Raw genomic sequence first — 23,927 nt, 5'->3', positions numbered from 1 at the left:
TTTTCTTTTTCTTGATTTTAGCATCATCTCCACTGCATAGTGCTGCTGTGCACAAGGCAGAAATTATACCAGAAAGTAAAAGCTATAGTGTTGCTATGAACAAATGGAAAAAAAAGAGACAGAACCCAAGACAGGCGTGGTTTATTACAAGTCATACATCCTCCATCTCCATCACATAAGATACTACTCTATGACTGACTTTATTTTTTTAACAGTCTTAGTATGTTTCACTGACTATATATCAAAAATAAGAACCAGCAATTTAAAAAAAGACAAAGAATCTGTAAATTAAAAACCCCAAACCTTTAAGATATTTTTCTATAATAGCCAATCTCCAACTGAGTCGTTAGGCTGGAACACATACACGGGAAATTACGACTGTATTAAAACCATTTAAGTATCTTTACCTCCAGTCTCTTCCCAAAAAATATGTCTTGCCCCAAATCAAAAAGTCATCTCTTGGGCCGGAGATTTAGCTCAGTGGTTCTGGCGCCTGTCTCATAAGCCCAAGGTCCAGAGTTCAAGCCCCGGTACCAAAAAAAAAAAAAAGTCATCTCTCTAGAAAACAACCAGTTTCTTTGTTTTACTTCAAAGCCTTAAATAGCTTCAAAGCTATGTTCTATACAAAGAACAATTTTATTTGCTTCATATAAAACTAAATTCCTTAATATATGATCCAAGCTGCTTTTTAAATTGCATCTCCCACTAAACTACTAAAGTATCTCCTCCATTTTCCTTCTACAGTAACCAACCTCACAAAATCATGGACCATTTACCAAGGCATCATGGACTTTACTCTGCTTTTGTTTACATTTTTCCTCTTCCTAAATATTCTTCTTTATCTGACTCCTCTTAGTTTGTACCCAAATAGCACTTTCTTGGGCTCGGAATGTAGCTCAGTGGCACCATGCAAGGTCCTGAGTTTGGTTCCCAGTACCAAAAACAAAACAAAGCAAAACAAAACAACCAAATAGCACTTTCTCTGTGAAGTTTTCCAATCCTCCCTCTCTAAGAGTTTGTTGAAAATTACTCTGTATTCCTATTCTTCCTTGATCAAAGCTATATTTTATCACATCTCAGACTGTATTTCGTTTCTTTTTCTCAATTCTCCATATGCCTTTCCTTCTAATGTTTTAACTCCACAAAGGTACAGGAAGGTGTCTTATCTCTGCATGCCTCTCACACAATTGAGAGTCAATGTTTGCTGACTAAATAGAAAAAGGACTACTGTGTGATATATTCTTTCTCCAGCAGTGTCTTAGAGCTAACACTTCTGACTAAAACAGAGTGGATGGGAGATCTGACCAAAGCAACTAAATCACTTCAGAACCATGGAGTAGAGTGTAAGAATGCTCCTTTTTCCTAATTCCACATGCTCAACTGAAAAGAAAAAAAAAAAAATCACAACTAGATGGCATGGCTAAACTATTCTGGTAAAGAGGAACAAACTTTTTTGTTTTATTTACTCTAAATTGTGACAGAAGTCACATGGGACTAGAAGGCCCTTGACTAGCAACAGTATTATGAGCTTGTGCAAATCATTTAATCTCTGCGGGATTCATCTGAAAAACAGAGCTGCTAATGCTTTGATTGTCCTAAGGTTGTGAGACCACACTGGACTGAGCTACTTTTCAGTTGTAAGATATATGATTCTATCATGCATCCATCCATCCATCCATCCATCCATCCATCCACCCATCCATGCATTCATTCATGAATGCTTGAGATCTCTTCTTACAATTGTTAACTTCTGAAATTCTATTTTTATGAAAGTTAGATTTTTTAAAAATGTAAGAAGTCCCAGACATTCTGTAAGAATTCCTACTTGGTCAAAAAGAATGACTTGAAGAATGTGCAGAACAGCAAGACAGAAGCTCATGAATTCTAAAACAACTTTCTCCAGTGGATTTTCTAGGTTTGTTCTTTATGTTTCGTATTTCATTGCCCTGTCTGACTGCTTTGGGATGTCACACTTAACTTAAAAGGGGCCAAATGGGTGAAAGAATCAGTAGCTTTACAATTTCTGAAAAACAAGATCAATAAAAATCTAAGTAAGACTGAAGAATTATCAATAGTGGAAGTATGTCAACAGTAGCAACATTCCTGCACACTTAGGTATTTGCTCTAGTTGTTCAAAAAAGCAACTTAAAAATACATAGCTTTGATTTATCAATGGTAACTCCAAATTATACCTTTGTTTCTGTTGCATGGGTTGTTGTCTCATAGCCATATACTGCATGTCTTCCTGCAGACGATTAAGAGGGGAATCTGGCTTGACACGAATCCCATAGTAATGGTACTTGGAGTTCCCTCTTCATAAAAGAACAACAAACATTGGAAACACAAAGAGTCAGTCAACCCAGTATTAATCACATAAGATGTCCACTTAACTTTGGAAAACATTTTTTAAAACACATTAAAAGCAGCATATTAATGTTATGTATTTATGATTTATCTTTTGTGCATACCTGTTTCTTTTTTCAAATTTATTGGTACATTTCAGGTATACAATATGATGACATTCATCATTGGAAATTTGTACCTTTACATGATATATCTTGGTTCTTATTTTTTTCCCCATTCCTCTGCCCTCCCTTCAACCTTCAACCCCTCTACCCCTCCCTATTTATAAAGATTTTGTTTCCATTTTTTCCTTTTCTTAAATTTATTCCTTTCTCTTTTTTCCTTTCCCCTACCCCTCCCACTTCCCCTTCCCCTTTGGACCTTAGGATCTTCTTCCTATTTCACAATATGTACATACGTGTTTTTATAAGGACAACGTCTGAAGAACCAAAATAAGATTCTCAATCAATCAGCTCAAGGCCTTAAGTTAAATATTTTCTTATACACCTTCACCAAATAACAGTCCAACAGTCCATTTGTTTCAGTCAAGTAAATTTTATTTTTTGTTTGTTTTGTTTTTTGGTACCGGGGATCGAACTCGGGACCTTGTGCTTGCGTGGCAGGCACCGGAACCACTGAGCTAAATCCTTGGCTCAAGTAAATTTTATTTTTAAATTTATATTTTAAATTTAATTGAGAAGAGGTAATAGTGGGAAAACATTTTTAGTCAAAAAAATTCAGTAACATTATAAAGGGTTATATGCTAAACCTGAATTTATTAGCAAGTGGCTATATTTTAAAAACCTTAGTTCTGCAGTCTGAATATGTTCCAAATTTTTTTCTTTGCTTCAGGGATGATGAAATAAGGTAACTTTATTGTTATTAGGATATTGTGGTAAAGTCTAGTACAGTGGTACCTTGGTTCATGAACTTAATTCTTTCCATGATTCCGGTTGCAGAATTTGTTCTAAGAATTGCAACCATCAGAATCTTGGAAAGAATTAAGTTTGTGAATGAGGTACCACTATATTTAATATCCTGCAACCTAAATAGGAAGAAATTTTAGTGATGTTGAAACACATTATATTAGCCTCTGCTTTTACAGATTTATATCAGTTCTGCAGGCTGAATTAGATATGTCACAACATAAACAGGGAAATTTCTCTGTGAACCTGGCAAATTTCCATCTGGAATAAAAATGTCACAATTTCCCCATGTTCATGAGAAAGACCGTGTTTGCTATTAGAAATGACAAGTATTGCTTTGAATGGAATTTTGAAATTCTTACAAAAATAACATTTTAATATGTAAATTCTTGAAAAAGGAAAATAGTTTATCACAAGCCTATATATAGTAAGACATCAGTGCTCTTCCAATTTTTTTTGTCATTTACAAAAAGAAATACAAGGGGAGTATCCATTAAATAATTTTATAAAAATAGATCAATTTTACTTCTAAGTTTAATAAGCACATATTAGATTAACCCTATGTACTTGAAGAGACATTATAAACACATAAGTTATGTTGCTTAGTTTAAAAAAATATATGGTTTTCAGCAAAATAAAGCAGAAATGAATGCTTAATATCTATACAGAAAGGCCCTCCATATGCAGAGATCAGATCTGGTTTCCAAAATCTACTGAAAAACATAGCACAAAAACTACAACCATAGTTCGTAGTGTTCTCACATACAAATTAGAGTAGAGGGACAGGTTGGAACAAGAGTCCTTAGCTGCAGAAAACACTACAATGTGAAATGATGTTTCTTTGGTGAGACCCCAAGTAAATGGAATGTCTAGATTCCTTTCAGTTCTTAAAGATTAGCATTTGGGTTAGGCTGGGAGAAGTAGCACATTTCATATCATTGAGAATGGTGGGAAGAGAAGCTAACCCATGGTTATTTTTTGCTCAAACTTCATTTGAAGATGGGATCTATCAAATAGTACATTTTTTATTTGCTTTTGTTTGTAAGCATTGGTTTTTTTTTTTTACTTTTTGTTTATTTAGGTCCAAAAATATTAGAAAAGGCATAAGTCTGGTTTAAATAATTTCACCAGATAATTTTAGTGATATTATTTCTGGATATAGTTCACTTTTTAAAAAAAGGTGTCTGATTTAGCTTGCCTCGATTTGTACTGATTAACCTTCCACTCTGTGGATTAAATGTAGAAAGTAAGTGCCAGTTTCCACAGCAGAAAGACTCTGGGATTTCACACCTATTGCTGTCAGTTTTTCTTCTTTAGAGTTCTTCTATCTTCATACCACTTTATTTGTCATAACACCTCATTTGTTTTTTGTTTTTGTTTTGTTTTGGTTTTTTTGGTACCGGGGATCGACTCGGGTCCTTGCGCTTATGCAGCAGGCTGCGAAACCACTGAGCTAAATCCCCAGCCCAACACCTCATTTGTTTAAACATCATCTCCACCTCATAGTACTTACTTTCTCTTTATTCTTCTAGGCTTTGCTTTCCAGGTCAATTGCAAACATTATGGTGCATACAAATGTAAGAGAAGCAGGGGACATAATTGTTGGGAGGGGCCATCAGAAATCAAAAGCTGCAATATTGTAAGATGTACTTATAGAATACAGATTCTTCTCATTCACAAACCCAAACAACCCCAATTTTGTCCCTTTTTATTTTAAAGATGTGTTTCAAGGTTTGAATGGAGCCTCAAAATAGGACCCACTGAAATCCTTTTCAGTAACAAAAGCAGCACAATTTGGCAATTAGAAGGTTGAATAAAGCCAAGAGTTTCAAAATATTGGCACTGTACATGTAACTACTGAGCCACCAGCTAGGAGATAGTAAGTTAGGTCCCCAAATAATGATTTTCCTGGTTTTGAAAAAAAAAAAATCTAGAGAAGCAGAAACTTTCAAGGGAATGAAAGCCAGTTCCTTTGGTTTGAATAGACAATCATATTGTGCAGTTTAAAATATACTACCTTTTGAAGTACAGATAGAAGAAAATATATTTATGAGAGAATTGAACCTTCAGCAACCTGAAAGTTGTATAATCCCTAAAAATGCAAAAGCAAGGAATAATTCACAATTTGAGTACCTACAGGCCTTGTAAATCTCATAAAACTGTCATATGACAGGGTTCAGAACATATTATCCTAAAATATGGTGCTTTGGCATTTGAGAAAATAACATAAGCAAGATGTAGAAGGTAGAAAAACATTCTTCTCACCCCTTTTCCCCTGAAGAGGGCTGGCTTTTTCTTGAAAATAGGTCATAGGATTTTCATTCTAGAGGGGTCTTCCCTATACCTGGTGAAAAGGAACATCCTTATCTCTGAGGACACAGAGACAAATTTAAACAAATGGGCCTTATTGAGTCATCTACACCACCCTCCCTCCACTTCAGCTAAAAATTTTGATCATATGAGTTTTGACCAATCATATTTCTCTAGAAGAACCCCTTCTTTATCAGGCTTAGAATAAAACATAGTTTCCCTGTTTCTTTGGGTCTTTATTTCTGAAGGCTCTATGTCATGTAAAATTTACATTAAATAAATTGGTATGTTTTTTCTTGTTAATTTGTCTTTTGTCATAGGGGTATTGTCCATAAACCTTGAGATGAATGAGAAAATGTTCAATCTGCCTGGGAACACAATTTTCAGTAAAAACATATGATGAAGTTAATTACTAAGGTACTGTTTATTTTACTAAGGTTAAAAATTCTTTACTAAAGTACTCTGAAGTTGTGATTTATAACTAATTAAAGGTATATCACCTAATATTATATAGTACAGTAACTTTAATACTTTTTACATTACTTGTGTAAGATTTACAAAGTTAAAAGTACCCATGTCCTTCTGCATAAATACTTGAAAAATTTGTTTTCAATTTGTAGAAATTATGGAGATAAGAAAATGAAGTTCCACAACTTGATGTATTTTTTTTAGCATATATATATATATATATATATGTATATATTTTTTTTTAACCAAAAACAAGTTTATTTCCAAAGAAAAGAAGAGAGAAACTGGAAGGTCCTCCCTCATATTACTTGTTTTTATTCAGTGGGATTACAGAATACACTAGTACCTCGGTTCATGAACTTCATTCTTTCCATAATTCTGGTCCCAAACCAAATCAAATTTCCCTATAAATGGAACATTGAACCTAACCATTGAATTTGATTTGGTTTGCTATCAATACAGTTTGCAACCAGAATCATGGAAAGAATTAAATTCATGAACAGAGGTACCACTGTATATTTACTTCCACAGATGAATACAAGAAAAGAAACAATAAATAAATAAAACACTAATAACAGGTAAAAATAGGACATTGGATGATATCATCACTGATGCCATCAAGTACCCATATTTTGCAAGTTTATCAAATGATTTTTTAGTTGATCTCAGCTATATAAAATGAAATAAAAACCTCTTTTAATTTTTTCTATTCAAATAAATTACAAAGAACATTAAATATAATTTTATAACTATCAAGAGTGATAGTTTCCCATTTACTATGTCACTGTATTTATCAGCTTTAGTATGGTTATTTTCAAAAAAGAATACAGTGATAGATACTTTTAAAGTACCACATGTAGGGCTGGGCATGTAGCTTGGTGGCAGAGTGGGGCCTGGGTTCAAGCCCCAGTACCACAAAACAAACAAACAAATAAACAAACAACCACATACAAATCTTGCATTAGCAGGTTGGTCTGTTAATTTCTATGTAATCTGAGAATTGATTCTTCTCAAAGCTTTGCTGAGTTAATGTTTCAGGAGAGTGTACCATTTTGGCTTGGTAGTATTCATTGAATAGTGTCTCTTTTTCCTATGAATTTTATAAACTGAGCTCATTCTCTATTTTTTTCTTACATATTATCTGTAATTAAATATTCTGCTTAAACAATATACCAAATTGCTCTAATTTGAACAAAAGGGATTGGTTGATGATCATATTTTCAGTACTAACCTAGTGCCCAATCTCCTGGTTCGTAACCCCATAAAAATTGACCTTATTAATTTTCCAAAAGAAGCAGCATTGACTGGGTCCAGTTTGTGTTCCTGACAGTGTCGAAGGTAGTGGTTGTATAGAGTGCTTCTGGGAAGGCTCACTCCTTCTGCTGTCTCATAATTGTCCAATAGCCACTGGAGCTAGTACAAATAAGACAAAGTAAACACAGAGAAGTCAGACAACTTGTCAAAATTTCTATAAGTCACTGCAGACACAATATAAGAATACTTAGAATTTCTTCATTAACTCTTACGATAAAGTAAATTGTTGTAATTCAGAGGCCAGTGTAATCTGGCTTTGAAAAATCTTCCCAAACACTATAAATAGCTGAGAAATACTTATGATCTTAATACACATTTTTTCCCCAAATATTCAAGCACCTAAAGACACATAATTTTCCCTGCATTGTTATTTTGGACAAACATCTCCTCAGGGAATTCAAATAATCTTGTTAACTGGTCATAAATATAATCTAATTGTTATGAACAAAACATGTTTCCAAAGCTGGCAGCATGGCATCTAGCATGTCTTTCGGGTTGGTTCTTTATGATATGTGAACAGCAGTCTGTTTTGTATGAGTTTTACATTAAAGTTCTATTAATTTTTACAGCATTCTAACTTATTGCAAATTATCACAAGGTAAAACAATAACAATACTGTCTACTGGGACAAATTCTGCAAATAAAAAGGACAAAATTCAATCAATCCTTTACCACAAGGAAGAAACTCACTAGATACTGGCAAAAAATTTACACCTAATAAAAAGGAATCCTTTTTATAGCCACTTGAATTCTACTCCAATGATAGTTAGCAAAGCAAAATTTTCTGTTCTATATGTATCTTCTAAAAAAAATTCTTTAATGTATAATGTGCAAAAAGTTTTTAGAAAATTTAATCTATGTATATATTATTATATCTCAACATGAGAAAAATTAAATTCATTTGTTCATTTACTTATTTACAAAAGGAGAAGTGAAATAGACTGAAATGATTGTCCTAAGGTAACAAATTATCTTAATGCTTCAGCCTGCTTTCAAATTCAGTCTTCCTAATTTCTCTGGAATCTAGACCAAGAGTTAATTCTACAAAAGCAGCAAATAGTTCATATTACTTGTTAAGACAAAACTTCCATAACATATGTAATAGATATAGTAAAGAGCCAATACTTAATATGTCATTTTAGTGAAATATAAATTATAGAATTAAAAAGAATTCAATTATTGAGTACCAACTAGTAACAGCAAGCAATGATTAGCAGGTACCCAAAGATAAATATGAGCTCACTTACACTCTGGGAATTCAGAGTCAAATGCTAAAAAGATGATATGGATATTTAAGTAAATAAAAACATTTTTCCATTTCACCTACATATTTTAAGATGTGCAATCAAACTTGGAACCTCAAATTTCAACTTTTAATAAAAATTCATTAAAAATATTTTCAGTATTGCTTATAACTATGTCAATTGAATTTTCCAGAACTGTTGTAATTTCAAATATTCCTACATGATAATCAAGTAATTAAACCTATGACATTAAACCCATACTAATCATTGGCTTGAAAATTATAGCCACCAAACCCACAGACAGAACAGAGCACTTTGAAAAATCAAATTAATGTTCTGCTCAGGAAGACTTCAAGTCCTTTGTGGAACACATATGCATATGAATATATATATTTAATTGTACACATTAGCTCTCCAACATACACAACTCTCCACTATAAAACTCTTAAAAGATTGTATCAGCTAAATTTTCACTTTTATAACAGAAGCATATTGTAAGTCAAAATAATTCTTTTCATATGAATTATCATATGAATTTTATTATCAGTAAGCAACTTTTCTATAAGTACTCAAACATGATTTCTGAGCATTGTAATGATACATAGACTAGTTCATTATACAGGTTCATTTAATGTAAAAGGAGGTAAACTGATTAGGAAATTACTGTATTATTGAGCTTCAAAGCAGTATTCTGCCTGTATCAGTGATTTTGCTTTTGCTTCAGAGTTTGTTGATTACAAACACAACTGTGGGAGACTACTCAACAAGCAGCAACACAAACCTGATTAACTATTTCACCCATGTGCTTCAGGAAAATTATTGGGATTTCAAAGCACTTGAGTGGTATTACTGCAGCTCTAGTGAGCCACACTGCATAAAAGTAATGGCTCTAGTTTTATGTACATATACCAGATGGAGGAAGGGATGACTGTCTTCTATTGGTATTCTTAATACAGTAAAGAAAGAAATATAGACCTTTAATATCAAGAGATATAACAAATGCTAAGAAAAAAGCTCTGGAAAGGCAAATATATAAAACATGTAAATATTTTTCTAAAAACAGTAATATGTTGCAACTGAACTAATGAAGTTCCCATAACCACAGCATATAATACACAATAAATGTAAGTTTAAAATACCAAAGATATGCTTGTATGTAGATCTATGTATCTTCATAAAATAACACTGCCAAAGGTATAATAGTGTGATTAAAGATAGGAGTGAAAAAAATCAATATACCTTCATTTATTAATGACAACAGATGATGTCTACATAGGAAATCTTAGTGTAAAGGGCACTTTTCCAGAAATTAAATATAGTCAATTTTTTTACAACCCAAAGTATACAAATAATAAAACACATCTAAAGTAGTAGGTGTGTGTGTAAAATCACTAATTGGTTTGAAAAGTTTCTCATGGACAGGTATTTTAGTGACTATAATTTTGACATTGGCAAAACCATATCTTATTTTTCTCTACTCTATGTTTACAAGAGGAGGATCTGTATTCCTTGCCTGGAGTGCACTTTGAAAGAGCAGAAGGAGGTCAAGTGGAGGCAGGGCCCTGAAAGAATAAAGTGGTTTTGTAACACTCTGGGTTCCACCCAGGATGCCTGCCAAGGACTACACTAAGGGGTTTATCTCCTAGAAACTCTGTATAGGTAGAAACTGATTTAAAAACTACCAGATAAAACTTTAAGATACATCTGGGGATTATAATCTGCATTCTATATGTCAGCATTTAACTTTCAGGATTTGATGCAGTGATGAAATTATATACCAGATACTGAATCTAATATACAGTATTAGGAAGTATTATTTTTATTATTACAGAAACCTGGCAGTTAAGTTTCTGTGTTAGTTTAAAGGTAACGTAAAAGCATATGATCCACATGCTACCTCCAAAAAAGTTAAGGCTTGTTATAAGATACATTGTTTTCTGTGGTTTTGTCCTTAAAATGTATTTGGATATTAGAACTCAACACCTTTAATATTTAGTTAAAAGTTAAATTAAAACCAAACTGTTATTTCTTTTACTCGTTTATGAAATGTCATATAAAATGGTTACATTTATGGTTTTAAAGACCCATAAAATACCACTTAAACTTTTAATCTTTATATTTAAATCCTATTATTCTACCTATGAACTAAAATACACTCATCTAAGGACAGAAACAAAGATAATTATATCTTTCAACCTCTGCATTTAATCTATACTAATCAGAATAGATTAAAGGAGATGAACAGCTCCTATTTATCCCAAAGGGAAATAATGACTGGCAAAGAACACTGGATTGCCCAATCAACATCTAAATGTAATATTTAGCATTTTTCCCCAAATGGATTGTTGTCCATTAGGATTCATTTTATGTTCAGTTCGCTGATGATATGCATTTTTACAGGCGTTTTTCTGTAATAATTTATATTTATAATACAGAAACGTAAAGGGAGAATGTAAAGAAAACAGGGTTTTTCTCTGAGTTGACTATATTTCAGTAGCTAAAACCAGTAAAAATCATGAAGCAATAACTTGTTAGGTTATGAAAAACATAAAATAAATGCCTAGAGTTTTTCATACTTTAAGTGGATTTTTTAAAAATATACAACCATAAGAACATTATGTGAAACTTGGGAACAATTAATTCAACAACATTTCTGATTTTAAATTTACAATTGAAACTCTCCCAAATTAAACACACTGTAGCCATTAAATGCCAATTTAAATTGATTACAACACAGAAGGAATATAAAAGAAACTTAAGTGTGCAAAGATGAATATTAGAAATTCTATTTAGGCAGAGAAACTTTTAAATAAAAAGCTATTATAATAATAGAATTCTGTAAAGCCAAATTAAAAGTACCATTCTAAAATATAAGGAGATGAATGATGTCACTCATATCTACAACTTTTTAAAAGATTAGATTGTTTGGAGAAAAACAGTCTATGCTGCAGGTGAAGGCTGCATGTGGGGAAATGGCAGAGCAACTATATATTCTTCAGTTAGTATGTCAGGAGTGACAGCCCTCTACCAACAATGTTCACACATACACCTACTACAGAACACTTGAAAACAAAGAAAAAATTCAGTGCACCTATGAGTCGTCAAATAAACACACATGTGACTAGCAAAAGCATCTTAGAACAATGAAAGTAAGATAAAGTCTATCCACGTCTATTGTTTCTTAGGTTCAGTCATTTAGCAAATTTTAGTGAGCATCTACAAGGTACTAGCACTGTTTTAAACACCAGGGATCTGTAGGTAGATATATCGTAAAATTTTTTAGTCTCTTGGAACTTTGACTTCTCAATAAATATTTATTGTCTATGAGATGCTAGCATTGAAATAATTTCTATTGTGTTAATATTCTTAATAGAATAAAGTACTGCATACAGTACTGCATATAGTATAATATGTAAATTATGCATAATTTAGTATGAGCCAACAAAGAAAAAAATCAAAAATTAAAAAAACACAAAACATATATTCTTACTACCTACATTATTGTTCATGAAAATATTAGTGAAGATGGGTAACTGAAGTTGAAGATAAAATTAAACATGTCACATATGTAATATACTGTATGTGGTAAATACAAATGAAAAGTGAATTAAATATCAAGTATAACTTGCAAGTCTGAAAGTTGAAAAAGAGTAATTGGAAAAGTTAGGGATGGGGGGGGGTTGATTTTCTTATGTCCCTGCACATTTCTGACTAAAAGTGAGTAACATTTTTATACACAAACAGCAGTTGCTTATCACCCCCTCCCCACATAGACACAGCCTAAAAGTAATAGTAAATTAGGCTTTTAGTACAACCACAATTACGCCAACACAGCACTTACGAAATAAATACATAAAAGAGTGACATACTGAATACAAATTTTCAGACAGAGGAAAAAAATTATAGTTTTAAGCTATTTCAAAAGGAAAGGCCAAAATATATTGTTATTATAAATTCTATATCTATGGTTTTCATTAAAATTATAGGCATTCTCCAGTTGTATAACCTGTATTTGTTTACCAGGAAACTTCCCCTTGAAAAAGAAAAAGACAAAATACTCCATCTAAAAACAAATGTGTTGGGCCAGGGTTTTAGCTCAGTGGTTCCGCGGTCTTCCTCGCAAGCGCAAGGACCTGAGTTCGATCCCTGGTACCAAAAATAAAATAAAATAATAAAAACAAATGTGTTAGAACATAAGAAGGTAGTATTGTTTTGGAACTTAAAACTTAAATGTTTAAAAATCCAAATGATGGATATGTAGCTCAGTGGTAGAGCACTAGCCTAGTATACATGAGGTCCTGGGTTCAAGCCCCAGTATGACAAAAAAAGAAGTCCAAATATTTAAAAAGCATAGCAAAAACATTTTCTGTGAATTAAATTTTAAATTTATTGAAAAAAATAATAACATTTCGTTTGAGAAATGCAGTTTTAAATTTTGCAGTGATAAAAAAAGGGAGAAGAATTAAGAAATCATAATGATTCTATCCTTCAATTCGAGAACACACTGTCAGTTGGGAAGAAAAAGGAATCCTTACTAAAATGTCACTGGCATTAATTTAGCAAAGCTCTACCTACAACAGATTTAAATCACAGACCTATCTTCTTTTTCTCATATATTCAATAGTCATCTTAAGGTAATTTTTAATCAGCATTTTCCTTGGTTTCCCAAATTTGAAAAATTATTTAAATGTTTATAATTTCACAAAGCTGTCATAATCCTTCTTACACTTACCAGTGTCATAGTGATGCTGCATCTGGTAACAGTGAAAGATTCAAGAAATAGTCACAGTAATTCTGTTTTATCTAAACTAAACAACTCATGGACAGCCTGCCACCTCATCTTTTTCTTGGCCCATTTTTCATTTCTCTTTCATTTTTAGACCTCATTTATGCTGCTGTTTCCATGTTATATAATCTTAATGGTTAAAATGGTTTAAATCATTTTCAAATAGTTTGTTCTAGATTTGGCATTAATAATCTTTTATACATTAAAAGAATCTTTTACTACTCATATAAGTAGACATGGCTATTGTTATGTCTCAAACATGTAAGCACATAAGATGTAAGAATTTGCTTTATACTAATAAAGATCGGACTGGAAACTATTTAAATATTTAAAAATCACCATTAATTATTTTTTTAAATAAATGGCAGCTTCTCATTATTTTTAAAATGCTTTATCTGTATTCTCACAGTACAAAAATCTAGTAAAGCAGTACACTAGGGGCTTTATTTTTGAGATATTCCACTGTATAAAATAGGCATTAAATGATTCAGAGACCATAAGGGGCTAAGATAGGAAAGTTAAGAAGCAAAATAAATAAATAAAACAAGCATTTAGAGGCAAGCAACACATGCAGAACAAGCAAGAGATTAGTTTACATGAAGAAGAGGCAACTTACATGGCTGTTGAGAAGAGAGCTTCTGTGAGTGGATAGACCGTCAGACTTTTGCAGCGTCTCAATCGCCATTTCAATCTGATAATAGATGTCATTAAAAAAAAAAGGGCTCAAGACAAGATAGTAATAAAAAGCTAACCAGAGAATTTTTGATAGATTCTTTAAAGTTCAACATCTTTTTTCAATGATGGCTAAAGGATAGCTATCACTGAATGTGTTTTCCCCCTCCCTCCCATCCCCAAAGAATCAAATAAAAATATGCACTTTAATAGTAAGTCCAATCACAAAAGTAAACCTTTTTGAACATTCTGTAATTATAATCAGTATGGAGACCTGAGGAGCAGGAACCCCGGTAGATTTTTCTAGTTATGAGAAAACATTCTTGATTTTCATAGCTCAATATGTGGGTTAGTAATCACTCTAAATAGTCTTCCACCTAGAGTATTTAAGTTTTTTCTATTCTGTCATGAAAGAAAAATCATACAACAGATTATGAGTTCAATATGCATTAGTATTTTAATGCAAGTGTAAAAAATCCTTTATTAACATTTTAAAGCTATTAGGTCTATACATCCCTCTCTTAATCTTGTATTAAAATTTGGAAGTGGATATGAAAAAACATTCAGATGTAACTATGGCTGATACATTTTAAGATGTGGTGGTGAGGCAGAAATATTAGAAATGACAGCAGAAGTGGAATGTAAAAGAGAAAATAATTCAGAGCCAACAAAAAAAAGGGGCAACTACAGAAACAGTTTTCTTCTATGTAGTTTCCGCATACCATGAACAGTCATAAAACCTTACTTAAGAAGAAGGTGCCAATGAAGAACATGAGATGCTCTTGATAACCTCACATTTAAAGATATCTATCTTTCAGCCCCTAGTACTATTGCACATTCTGTTAAAACAAACAAACAAACAAAAAACAGGTAACAAATACTCTGCACTTGGTTACTGGCTTATGTTTAAAATATTAACTAATTTCTAAAAAAATCACATTATGCAATTTTAGATAGAAAATAAATTTATCAACAATCTAATCACATCAGCAATTCAGTATATGATTTAAAACTGTTAACTTTCTTATGCTATACTTTGCTATGGAAATCGATAATCCTTGCTATTTTAACATACTGCTCCCTCCAAAAGAAAAATGATACATGGTAATTAATATCCATAGCAAAGTCTTTATTTTCTATCATATTTTAGTTTCTTTATGGTACAACCCTGTATACACTGTAGAACATTCAGTATCAATTATAGCAATCTTCTTCTAAACAACTTGGGAATTGATAGCTTTAGTTTTATTTTGTATTATTATCCCAAGGTGCTAGTTCTTCCCTAGAATTAATAAAAGGTAATACTGAGAATATGTTAAGAAATTATAGAAAAAGTACTCTTAAAATAGATATTAAATAAATATATAAGAATGTATAAGACAATTTATTCTATTGTTAATACTTTTCAGATCACAAATTAGGTAAGCTGGTTTCTCAAACATTTTCTTTGCCAGATGGGATGTTAATGTAGCTAATTATTATGTTTGAAAATGAGTGACTGGATAAATGAAAAAGGTACATTTTAAAAGAACAGTATAAATGTAATAAGTAAACAAACATTTTACAAAAATCATAAACTATAAAGCAAAACAACTTCAGTATTACATCTCTTTAGAGGAAATTAATATGTGCTCTTGTTTTCAAGGAGAAAACATAGATAATAAAATACTTAAAAAGATTCATGTGACTATAAATCACATCTGACAAGAATTTGCTCAAAACTAAAACTTGCTAAAATGCTTACATTTTCTTTAAAGTTTGTGGAAAATGTGAAGTGGGATTTTAGTTTAACATAAAAACAAAATGATCTGTAACTTGTTACTTCATAGATTTAAGTAAAGCGTACATATGATCAGGAATACAATAGCTGAAGCAACACTCAAGTGTGGGGAACTTGGCCAGAGGTATGTAAGAGATGGATATTCAGAGGTAAGGGACTAAGGGACTGTTGGAGCCACAAGCCCAAAACCTCCCACAAAGCATGGTTAGAGGTTAAAGATAACCTACAGGTTTACAAGTCCAAGTAGGATCAAAATGTGTTGCCTTAAGGAATGAAAGCTCTGGCCCTCTTCTATCCCCATACTCCAATTAATCATTTACATTGGTTCCAAGGTTGGTCATTTTAACAGACCACCCTGACCTTCCCATCCTTCCCCTGTATGAGTTCCTGCCCAGATACTCTTCTCTTTTCTTTTATCCTTAGTTCTTGGTTCTATCAATAAAAAGCCAAGAGGCTTCAGTTTGGGGCCATTTGTATGATACTTTCTCACGCTGAGGGTTTCTCAGTCAAGGGTAGCTCTTCTGGGCCTTCTTGGAGTTTGGACTGGACATTGACTCTGAGTAATCTTTCATCCTTTGCACTGTGCCATGGTCATAAACTGTAACACCTGGGTATATGTCCATGCCCTGGGTGTATGAAGCAGCAATTTTAAACTGGCTAAACTAATACAGTACTTCCTTCTCCTATTCATTTTATCTATAGGAATTTTCTGCCCTAATTCACTTAAGCCTGCACCAAATTTGTGGAGCCCAGGAACTGAAAGCAGGAAACATGGAAAGACAGGACAATAATTCAATAAATATTGACTTTTTCTATAAGAAAGACAACCTCAGAGCAAACATATTGGAGCCTACTTAGAAACCTATGGCTTCCAAGTAACCACAAATTCGTTGAGGCTCATTAATCAGTCCAAAAGAATAACCAGAATATTTACCACCTATCTGATAAGAGGTTTCAGAATATAAAAAAAAGAAACCCTTAATATATTTATCATATTCACTTTTTTACAATTTAAGGAAATTCTAATCTCATGAAGATCACAGTCTGAACTATGTTTTGTAAAGGATGACTTTTAATTATTACACAGTGACAGTGCCTATAAGGTAGTGTGCATAAAAGAGTGATTTGAAAATTCATAATGCATTAGATTTTATAACATAGCAAGACAGAGTATGTAGTCACACACATGGATAAATGTATGATTACATGAACAAAGCTATATATGACAAAAAATGTATAGTTTAGAAAAGCAAAAGAAAATAAAAACAGTATTCTTTAAGTCTTGGATGAATCCTGGCCTCTTTTTGAAAATGTGATCAACTCTCAACTCTCTACTGAGAAAAAGTGTATTTAAGAATCCCTACAAAATTTACGTTCTTTCCCCCAGTGTTGATAGACCTCCTGAAGTCAGAATTCACAATATGAAATATAAGTGTTGTAGCAGTGGGAAAAGGGAGTAGATTTTAAGGAGGAAGAACAAGCTCAGTAAAGTCAGGAGGCAAGAAAGTAGTTTGTGCCCATATTTGAGAAATGGCAAGGAATCAAGTTGTGTTGCATATATGCATATATACACAGTAGTGGTATGAGTAAGACTGAAAAAATATGTTGGAATTAGGTACTGATATGTAGGAGTCAAGGAAAAGTAGCATTAATAAGGTTTTGAGGAAATATATGAATATTCAAAATATGTTAGTTTTCAGATAAGGCCATGAAATAGGTTCTGCTAGGTATAGTGGGTTATGCTAGCAGTAAAGGCCTGAAGTGTGCCCAATAAATGTTTCTGGATTGAGCAGAAGCTTTAAGGGACAACAGCACGAGAAGATATTATCACCCACAGAAGCACATTATGACACTAGAGAGAAAGTGAAGAGAGATTAGAGGAATAATGTAAAACTGGAGAACAGTAATAATGACGCAAATTTTGATATTACAAAGTTATGAAGGATTAAGCAGCTCTATTATTTTAAATGGATCATAGTGTCATTTCCTACCAATTAAGCCATAATTTGTTCTTGTCACAGTTTCATGGAATGAGATCTATGTATATGGGGATGGGCTGGATATAGAAATAGAAGAATATACTATAAATTGGTTAAATAAAATGCTAGAAAATTAGGAGAAATTTCTACCACACTCAACAAGTATGAAATTCACTTGTTAATTTGCCCATCATTGTTGATTAGATAACTAAGCAAATATTTGTTCAACTCCTGGGAGTTGAACAATGTCAAGAAAAAGATGGCATCTGACACCTAAAGTACTGAGTCCAAAAGTGAACTGGTTAGATTATATGCTTCCAATTTACTGTAGATTATTTAAAAAACAAAATTCAAGGATTTGGGTGTGGTGGCACAGGCCTGTAATCCCAGCACTGGGAAGGCTGAGGCAGGAGGATTGCTGTGAGTTAGAGGCCAGCCCGGGAGACAGTGAGTTCAAAGCCAGCCTGGACTACTGGATTACACAGCAACACCTTGTCTTAAAAAAAACCCAAACAAACAAAAACAAAAAACAACCTAAAAAGATAAAATTCAGTACTGAGGCATCATTTAAAAATTTCCCTAGGTAGAAACCATAACATGTATTGTCATCATAAAATAGGCATGCTGGTTCACAAGATTATTGGCCTAAATATTCAACATAATGCAAATCTCATACATCATCTGAAAAATGTTCTTAATCTTAATAAATATATTACATCACTGTATCTTCTTTCAATGCAAATGATAGGCTAGATTACCAGGTAGCTAAAATTTAAAAGTGACTCAATTCCAAGAATTTGCAGGTTTAAAAAAAATATATCAGGAAAATAGTAAAATTAAATAAACAACTCTCTGTCAGTATAAATCCTGTCAGTATAAACCCTGTCAGTATAAAACAACTATGGTGCTTGCTACTGATAGTGGACTAGTAGAGCTTCATGGGATTTCATTCTATTTCAACAAACATAAAAGCTTCTTGTGCACAGGGTACAATGTTATTTAGCTCTGTTTGGGGGTGGGTGGGTATATAGAGAGGAGAGAGGAAGGGAAGAAAGGACACTGATTTTCAGAACACAACCTGTCAATCAGAAGCTTAAGACGTATTATGACTTGACTAACTGGTATAAGTGACATAAGTCAATTCATACACAAGGGAATACACACACATACACACACACAGACTCACACAGTCAGTGATTAAAAACAACCTGAATGAATTAAACAATTAAATATATCCAGGGGAAGGAGAGAAGAATTATGTCTTGCTGGAATAGTTTCACATAGTATGGATAAGGTAGCTGTTTAGTAGAGAATTGAGAAAGGATGTCTGAATTCTTGTAGGGGCAGATTAGTAGATTAGTACACATTAGGTAGAGTAACAAGGTAAGATAGCACAATGAATGTTAGAGGAAGAAAAAGACTCACTGGAGTATGAGGCTTCTTTTTAGGGATAGGTAAATTAAATTAGACTGCAATTTCTTGGCTAGGATCCTTGATTAAATAGTATGTAGGTCATGGTTAAAAAATTTTGAGGAAGAAAATTATTATGATTTGATGTATTTAATGTGTTAATCTTGCATAAGATTGGAGAGAACTTAGACAGGAAACCCAATTCAGAAGCTATGGTAATGTCCACGATTAAGGTGAAAGTCTGGATAAGATAGCAGTGAGAATAAAAAGGATGAATATAAACATATCTTGAATATATTCTAAAGGTGAGGAGTCTGAGGAGGCAGAAAGTTTGGTAGTGCTTTATTTTTACACAACAGCCTTTACTTGATCACTATGTGATTAGAACATTTTAAATACACATATCAAAGACAATGACATGAATAGATTCTAAAATGTTTTGCTGTTCAGTTTTCTGCTGGATGATCTCTATTCTAAAAATACTAATCATTTTGTTATTGAACTTTCAACTCCAATGCAAAAGTATTGTAACCAGATTAACAAGAGGTTCTGTGACAACTTGAACATCAGACTAACTTAAGGCCTCAGTGGTGTCTCTCTCCTAGTGTTGCTCCTTTCTTTTAGATTCTATTACAACTTTTTTAGTAATGTACTTTTGGCCTTTTCTACTTAATGGTATTTTTAATTACTAAGTCACCAGTTACATTCATATTCTCCCCACAAGTATCTAATGGTAGGATACTTGGTGCTTGGGAGTTAGGACAAGTTCATCCTGGTCCTGGACTATCACCTCATAATTACATAAGGAGCTATGGTAACTCATCTGAGATCAAAGGGTAGGGTGCTCCATTTGTGATAAGATAGCTGGTCTGTAAAGATATGCTTACACAGTATTGAGTGAGATCACTGGAGAGGGTGAGACTTAGAAACTAGCCATGTAAAATGGCATGTAAGAAACAGATACCCACTCCAGCCACTAAGGGCATATAACTACCTTGAGAAACTAGAATATTTTGAGGAAGATAAAAGAAGACCCTTGGCAATACACTTGAGGTAATTAAAAACTCTTCAGATTTACTATCTAAAACAGGATTCCCAAGAATGGACATCTATTCTAACATTGGTTATTAGCATAATCTGGGAACCCTTTACCACGTGCTACTGAAAGTCATAAACTATTTAAAAAAAAAAACATACTACAGTATGCTTAGACAGGCTGCTGAAATGTTAGAGGAATGTCAGGCTCCTAGGGCAGGTAAGTGATAAGAATCAATGAAAAGTTTCCTGGACTTAGGAATTATATGTGGTCCAAAGCCTCATAACCTACAACAAAAGAAGGCCTGGTAAAGTTTAAAGAATCCAAGTTCAGGTACTGTGGAGAACTACCTACACTCATGCCAGATTTCTGACCACACAATTAGTAGCAAGACCAAAAGATCTCTTCACAGTGTGTCATGAAACAAGGTGTTCTGCAGCATAATTAGGAAAATCAAACTTGGTTGGAGCAACTAGCTGAGAGGATGGTCTACAATGAAGACGATTCAGAGAAACTAAGACCTCACTAGAGTTTCAACCTCACACACTACTATCATCACCACCACCACTATCGTCACCACCAAAAAAATTTTCTGTAAGTGACTTAATTTGGCTGAAGATAGGAAGTGAACATCAATTATATGAGAAAATGTTTGGAAGTGGGATACCAAGTAGGGATGGGAGAATTAAAGACAGCTCGCTCAACCAAACACTGGATTTTCAAAAGACATGATCACAGGGAATCATATAAATGAGTTTCCCTCAACTGATCAAAATGATCTCCATACTAAGCCTTGAGTGCTAGTTAGAGACTGCATCAATTACTTCTAGTGTAGAAAGTGGCATGGTCAACAACTGTGATAAAAATATGACCATACAGCAACAAGAAGACTTCACCTCTCTGGAAGTGGATTTAGAGAAAAAAAATGCACAGACCATGTAAGGCAGAGAACACAATTTCTAAGTATATCAGATAGATAGATAGATAGATAGATAGATACATAGATAGACAGACAGACAAGCAGTAGCAGACTGCAGTTGCAGGGAACCTTTCAAGATTTCTCAGGATTTAGGACTAAAAATTCAGAAAAGGCAAAGGAGATGTTTTATTTTTCATCTGGAAGAAGAAAAAAAAAAACTAAGCTCAGTATATTGTCCCTTCAAAGTTATAGCAACCTCTCCCAGGAGGACCTGAAGAGGACAGGGACGTTATCATCTGATGAGACACAGCAAAACTTAGAATAGACACTCTTCTCATTACTGAAATATTAATGCTGCTTTTGTGGAATCAAGGATAGATACACAGTCTCCAGGCACCTATGGCCACGTTGAGGTCTGTGCTATATCAATTAAAAATCAGTAACCCAGGGGCCAGGGATTTAGCTCAGTGGTGCCGCCACCTGGCTCACAAGCACAAGGTCCTGAGTTCCATCCCCAGTACCAAAAAAAAAAAAAAAGAATACAAAAAATCAGTATTCCAAAAGGGACCTTAAAAGTTGCACCTAAGCTCTAAGAGGATGAGAGTGGAGAGCAGAGAGATGAAATGAAGTCTGAGTGTTCAGTGAATATTCTGTTTGTATTTACTGTTCCCATGCTTGAAGGAGAGATCAATACTGTGTTTCTTCTAAGAGAACAATTTTTAAAGAGAAAAATGTAAAAGAAAAAAGTTTCCCTAATGTCATTCCTCATTTTTTACTTATAATTTCCATCACTGTCTACCAAAGAAGAATCTAATAAGATGGCCAATTGTTTTTTATTTTATTTTATTTTTATTCTGGTACTGGGGATCGAACTCGGGTCCTTGCTCTTGCGAAGCTAGCGGCAGAACCACTGACCTAAATTTCCAGCAGCCAATTGTTTTTTAGAGTTGATACCAGGTCCAAGTGCTCTCTGAGTGGTTGAGAGATTTAGAAGAGACTGGAATGATTTTGGATCTGACAAGATGAAGTGAATACTCACTGGCAGAAAGTACAGATTGTGGAGAACAAAGTGGTACGAAGAGGTTTTGTGTAACTGTGCTTTGGAACTAAAGCTTTAGTTCTTTACCACAGAAAATCTTCAGCAAAACCTATGCCACTAAAATACTTCTAGCTAGGGCTGGGGATTTAGCTCAGTGGTTTCGCCGCCTGCTGCGCAAGCGCAAGGACCCAAGTTTGATCCCTGGTACCAAAAAAAAAATAAAAATAAATAAAAAATACTTCTAGCACAAGTAATTGGATAGGCTGGAGCATTGTGTTTATTCAGAAGCAAGTGATAATGCTAAAAAAAACAACAACTCCCATTTGAATCACAAGGAAATGTGAAGAGGTGCTCTTTTGTATGATTTACATGGGACAAAAACAGCCCTCCAGACATGTGACTTATATACATATTTACTATACATATGCTAACAGGATATCTTATACATGGACAATTATGACTCTTAATGTAAATATCAACCTGTCATTCCACTACATGCTAATAAGACTGAAGGAAAAAAGAACAACTGTATCATCTTATTTATTGTCTTTATAGGTCAAGCTGTATTCTCTTGACTCTTAAATGGCATTTTAATCTTTTTTGAAAAATAAAGGTCAAGATTGACATATTCAACTACCACTATAATTAAAACCAATCTCATGCTAGAAATTATTTCCATTTTAGAACTGTTAAGATGGTGGCTTAAAACAATACTAGAATGCTTTATGACATATTTTTATGTTAATTTTCATTTGATCTTCACAAAAACCTTGTAAAATAAGATAGGCAAGGAATACTATCTCCTTTTTACAGGTTAGAAAACTGAGGCTGTCTGTAATTAACAGGCTTTCTTGAGATTACAAAAGTAATAACTATGAAACTAATCCAAAATTTATCACTCGAAACTCAACATTTTCATTATGTATGAATATAACATGAATATAAATCAAGTGGAAATATCTTGAATTGTTTTAATGAAACTACCTTCTGAGGAGTGTCTTATGAAACTGAAATTTGTTAAGTAATTTACTGTTAATAAGATTTCATTCCCAATAGGAAAAGGTTTAAATATGATTTTTAATCATTACTTGAAAATAATTTAAATGTATCTTCCAAGAAAACAAAATGTTTTTATTAAATTTTAATCATAAAATTAGTTATCCTAATGTATGACACTGTATTTTCTTATTAATATAGGTTATTCTGCTTATCACATCAGTGAGCACTTTCTCAGAGAAACAACATTTCTGTTTTTCTTCTGAAGGAACAATAAATTCATTAATAAAATCTTGTGAAAAAGATACACTCTTATGACCAGAATTTCTCTGCTGAACTCCAGGACTTTAAATTTTGTTTGTATCTGAGAAAAGGCAAGATCTAAACAATTCTACTTGGTGGTTTCTGTTCAGAAAAGGTATCTTGTGGTGGCTGGCATGGGCATGTAGCCATCACTCATCCCTGTTGTGGGCTTCTGAAAGGAAGTACTTCAACAACAGAAGAACATTTCCATTTTGTAGTTAAGTTAGTTTATGCGGTCACTAACACAAATATTTTTTGAGACATGGTCCTGTACCAGTGATATTAGAGTAATTTGGCAATTTTTACAGATGCCAAGTAAACGAACAAAAATAAAACAGAGGCAACAATAATAACAAAAAATTCCAATGGAGACTTTCTAGCCAGTTCTCATATGTATACTGC

At 33.2% G+C, this 23,927-nt stretch overlaps 1 protein-coding gene across 12 annotated transcripts in view; it reads right to left on the bottom strand.

Annotated features, from left to right (window-relative positions):
• Positions 1–23,927, bottom strand: part of Rfx3 (regulatory factor X3) — a 293,033-nt gene that overhangs the window by 77,018 nt on the left and 192,088 nt on the right. For 11 of the 12 annotated variants that reach the window (XM_087184012.1, XM_021252766.2, XM_004838227.3 and 8 more), the window contains 3 exons: positions 14,008–14,082; positions 7,279–7,460; positions 2,193–2,312 (listed from right to left, as the gene is read on the bottom strand). In XM_087184012.1, coding sequence (XP_087040138.1) covers positions 2,193–2,312; positions 7,279–7,460; positions 14,008–14,082 — 377 coding nt within the window. The remainder of the gene's footprint in view (positions 1–2,192; positions 2,313–7,278; positions 7,461–14,007; positions 14,083–23,927) is intronic. The other variant, XM_087184007.1, reaches the window with a different exon arrangement.

This window comes from Heterocephalus glaber, unplaced genomic scaffold, assembly GCF_053883595.1.
Source record: "Heterocephalus glaber isolate CG9 unplaced genomic scaffold, H.glaber_assembly_v1.0 deba00001481, whole genome shotgun sequence".
Lineage (NCBI taxonomy): Eukaryota > Metazoa > Chordata > Mammalia > Rodentia > Bathyergidae > Heterocephalus > Heterocephalus glaber.
The sequence above is the reverse complement of the archived record's forward strand: the minus strand, read 5'-3'. Positions and strand labels throughout refer to the sequence as shown.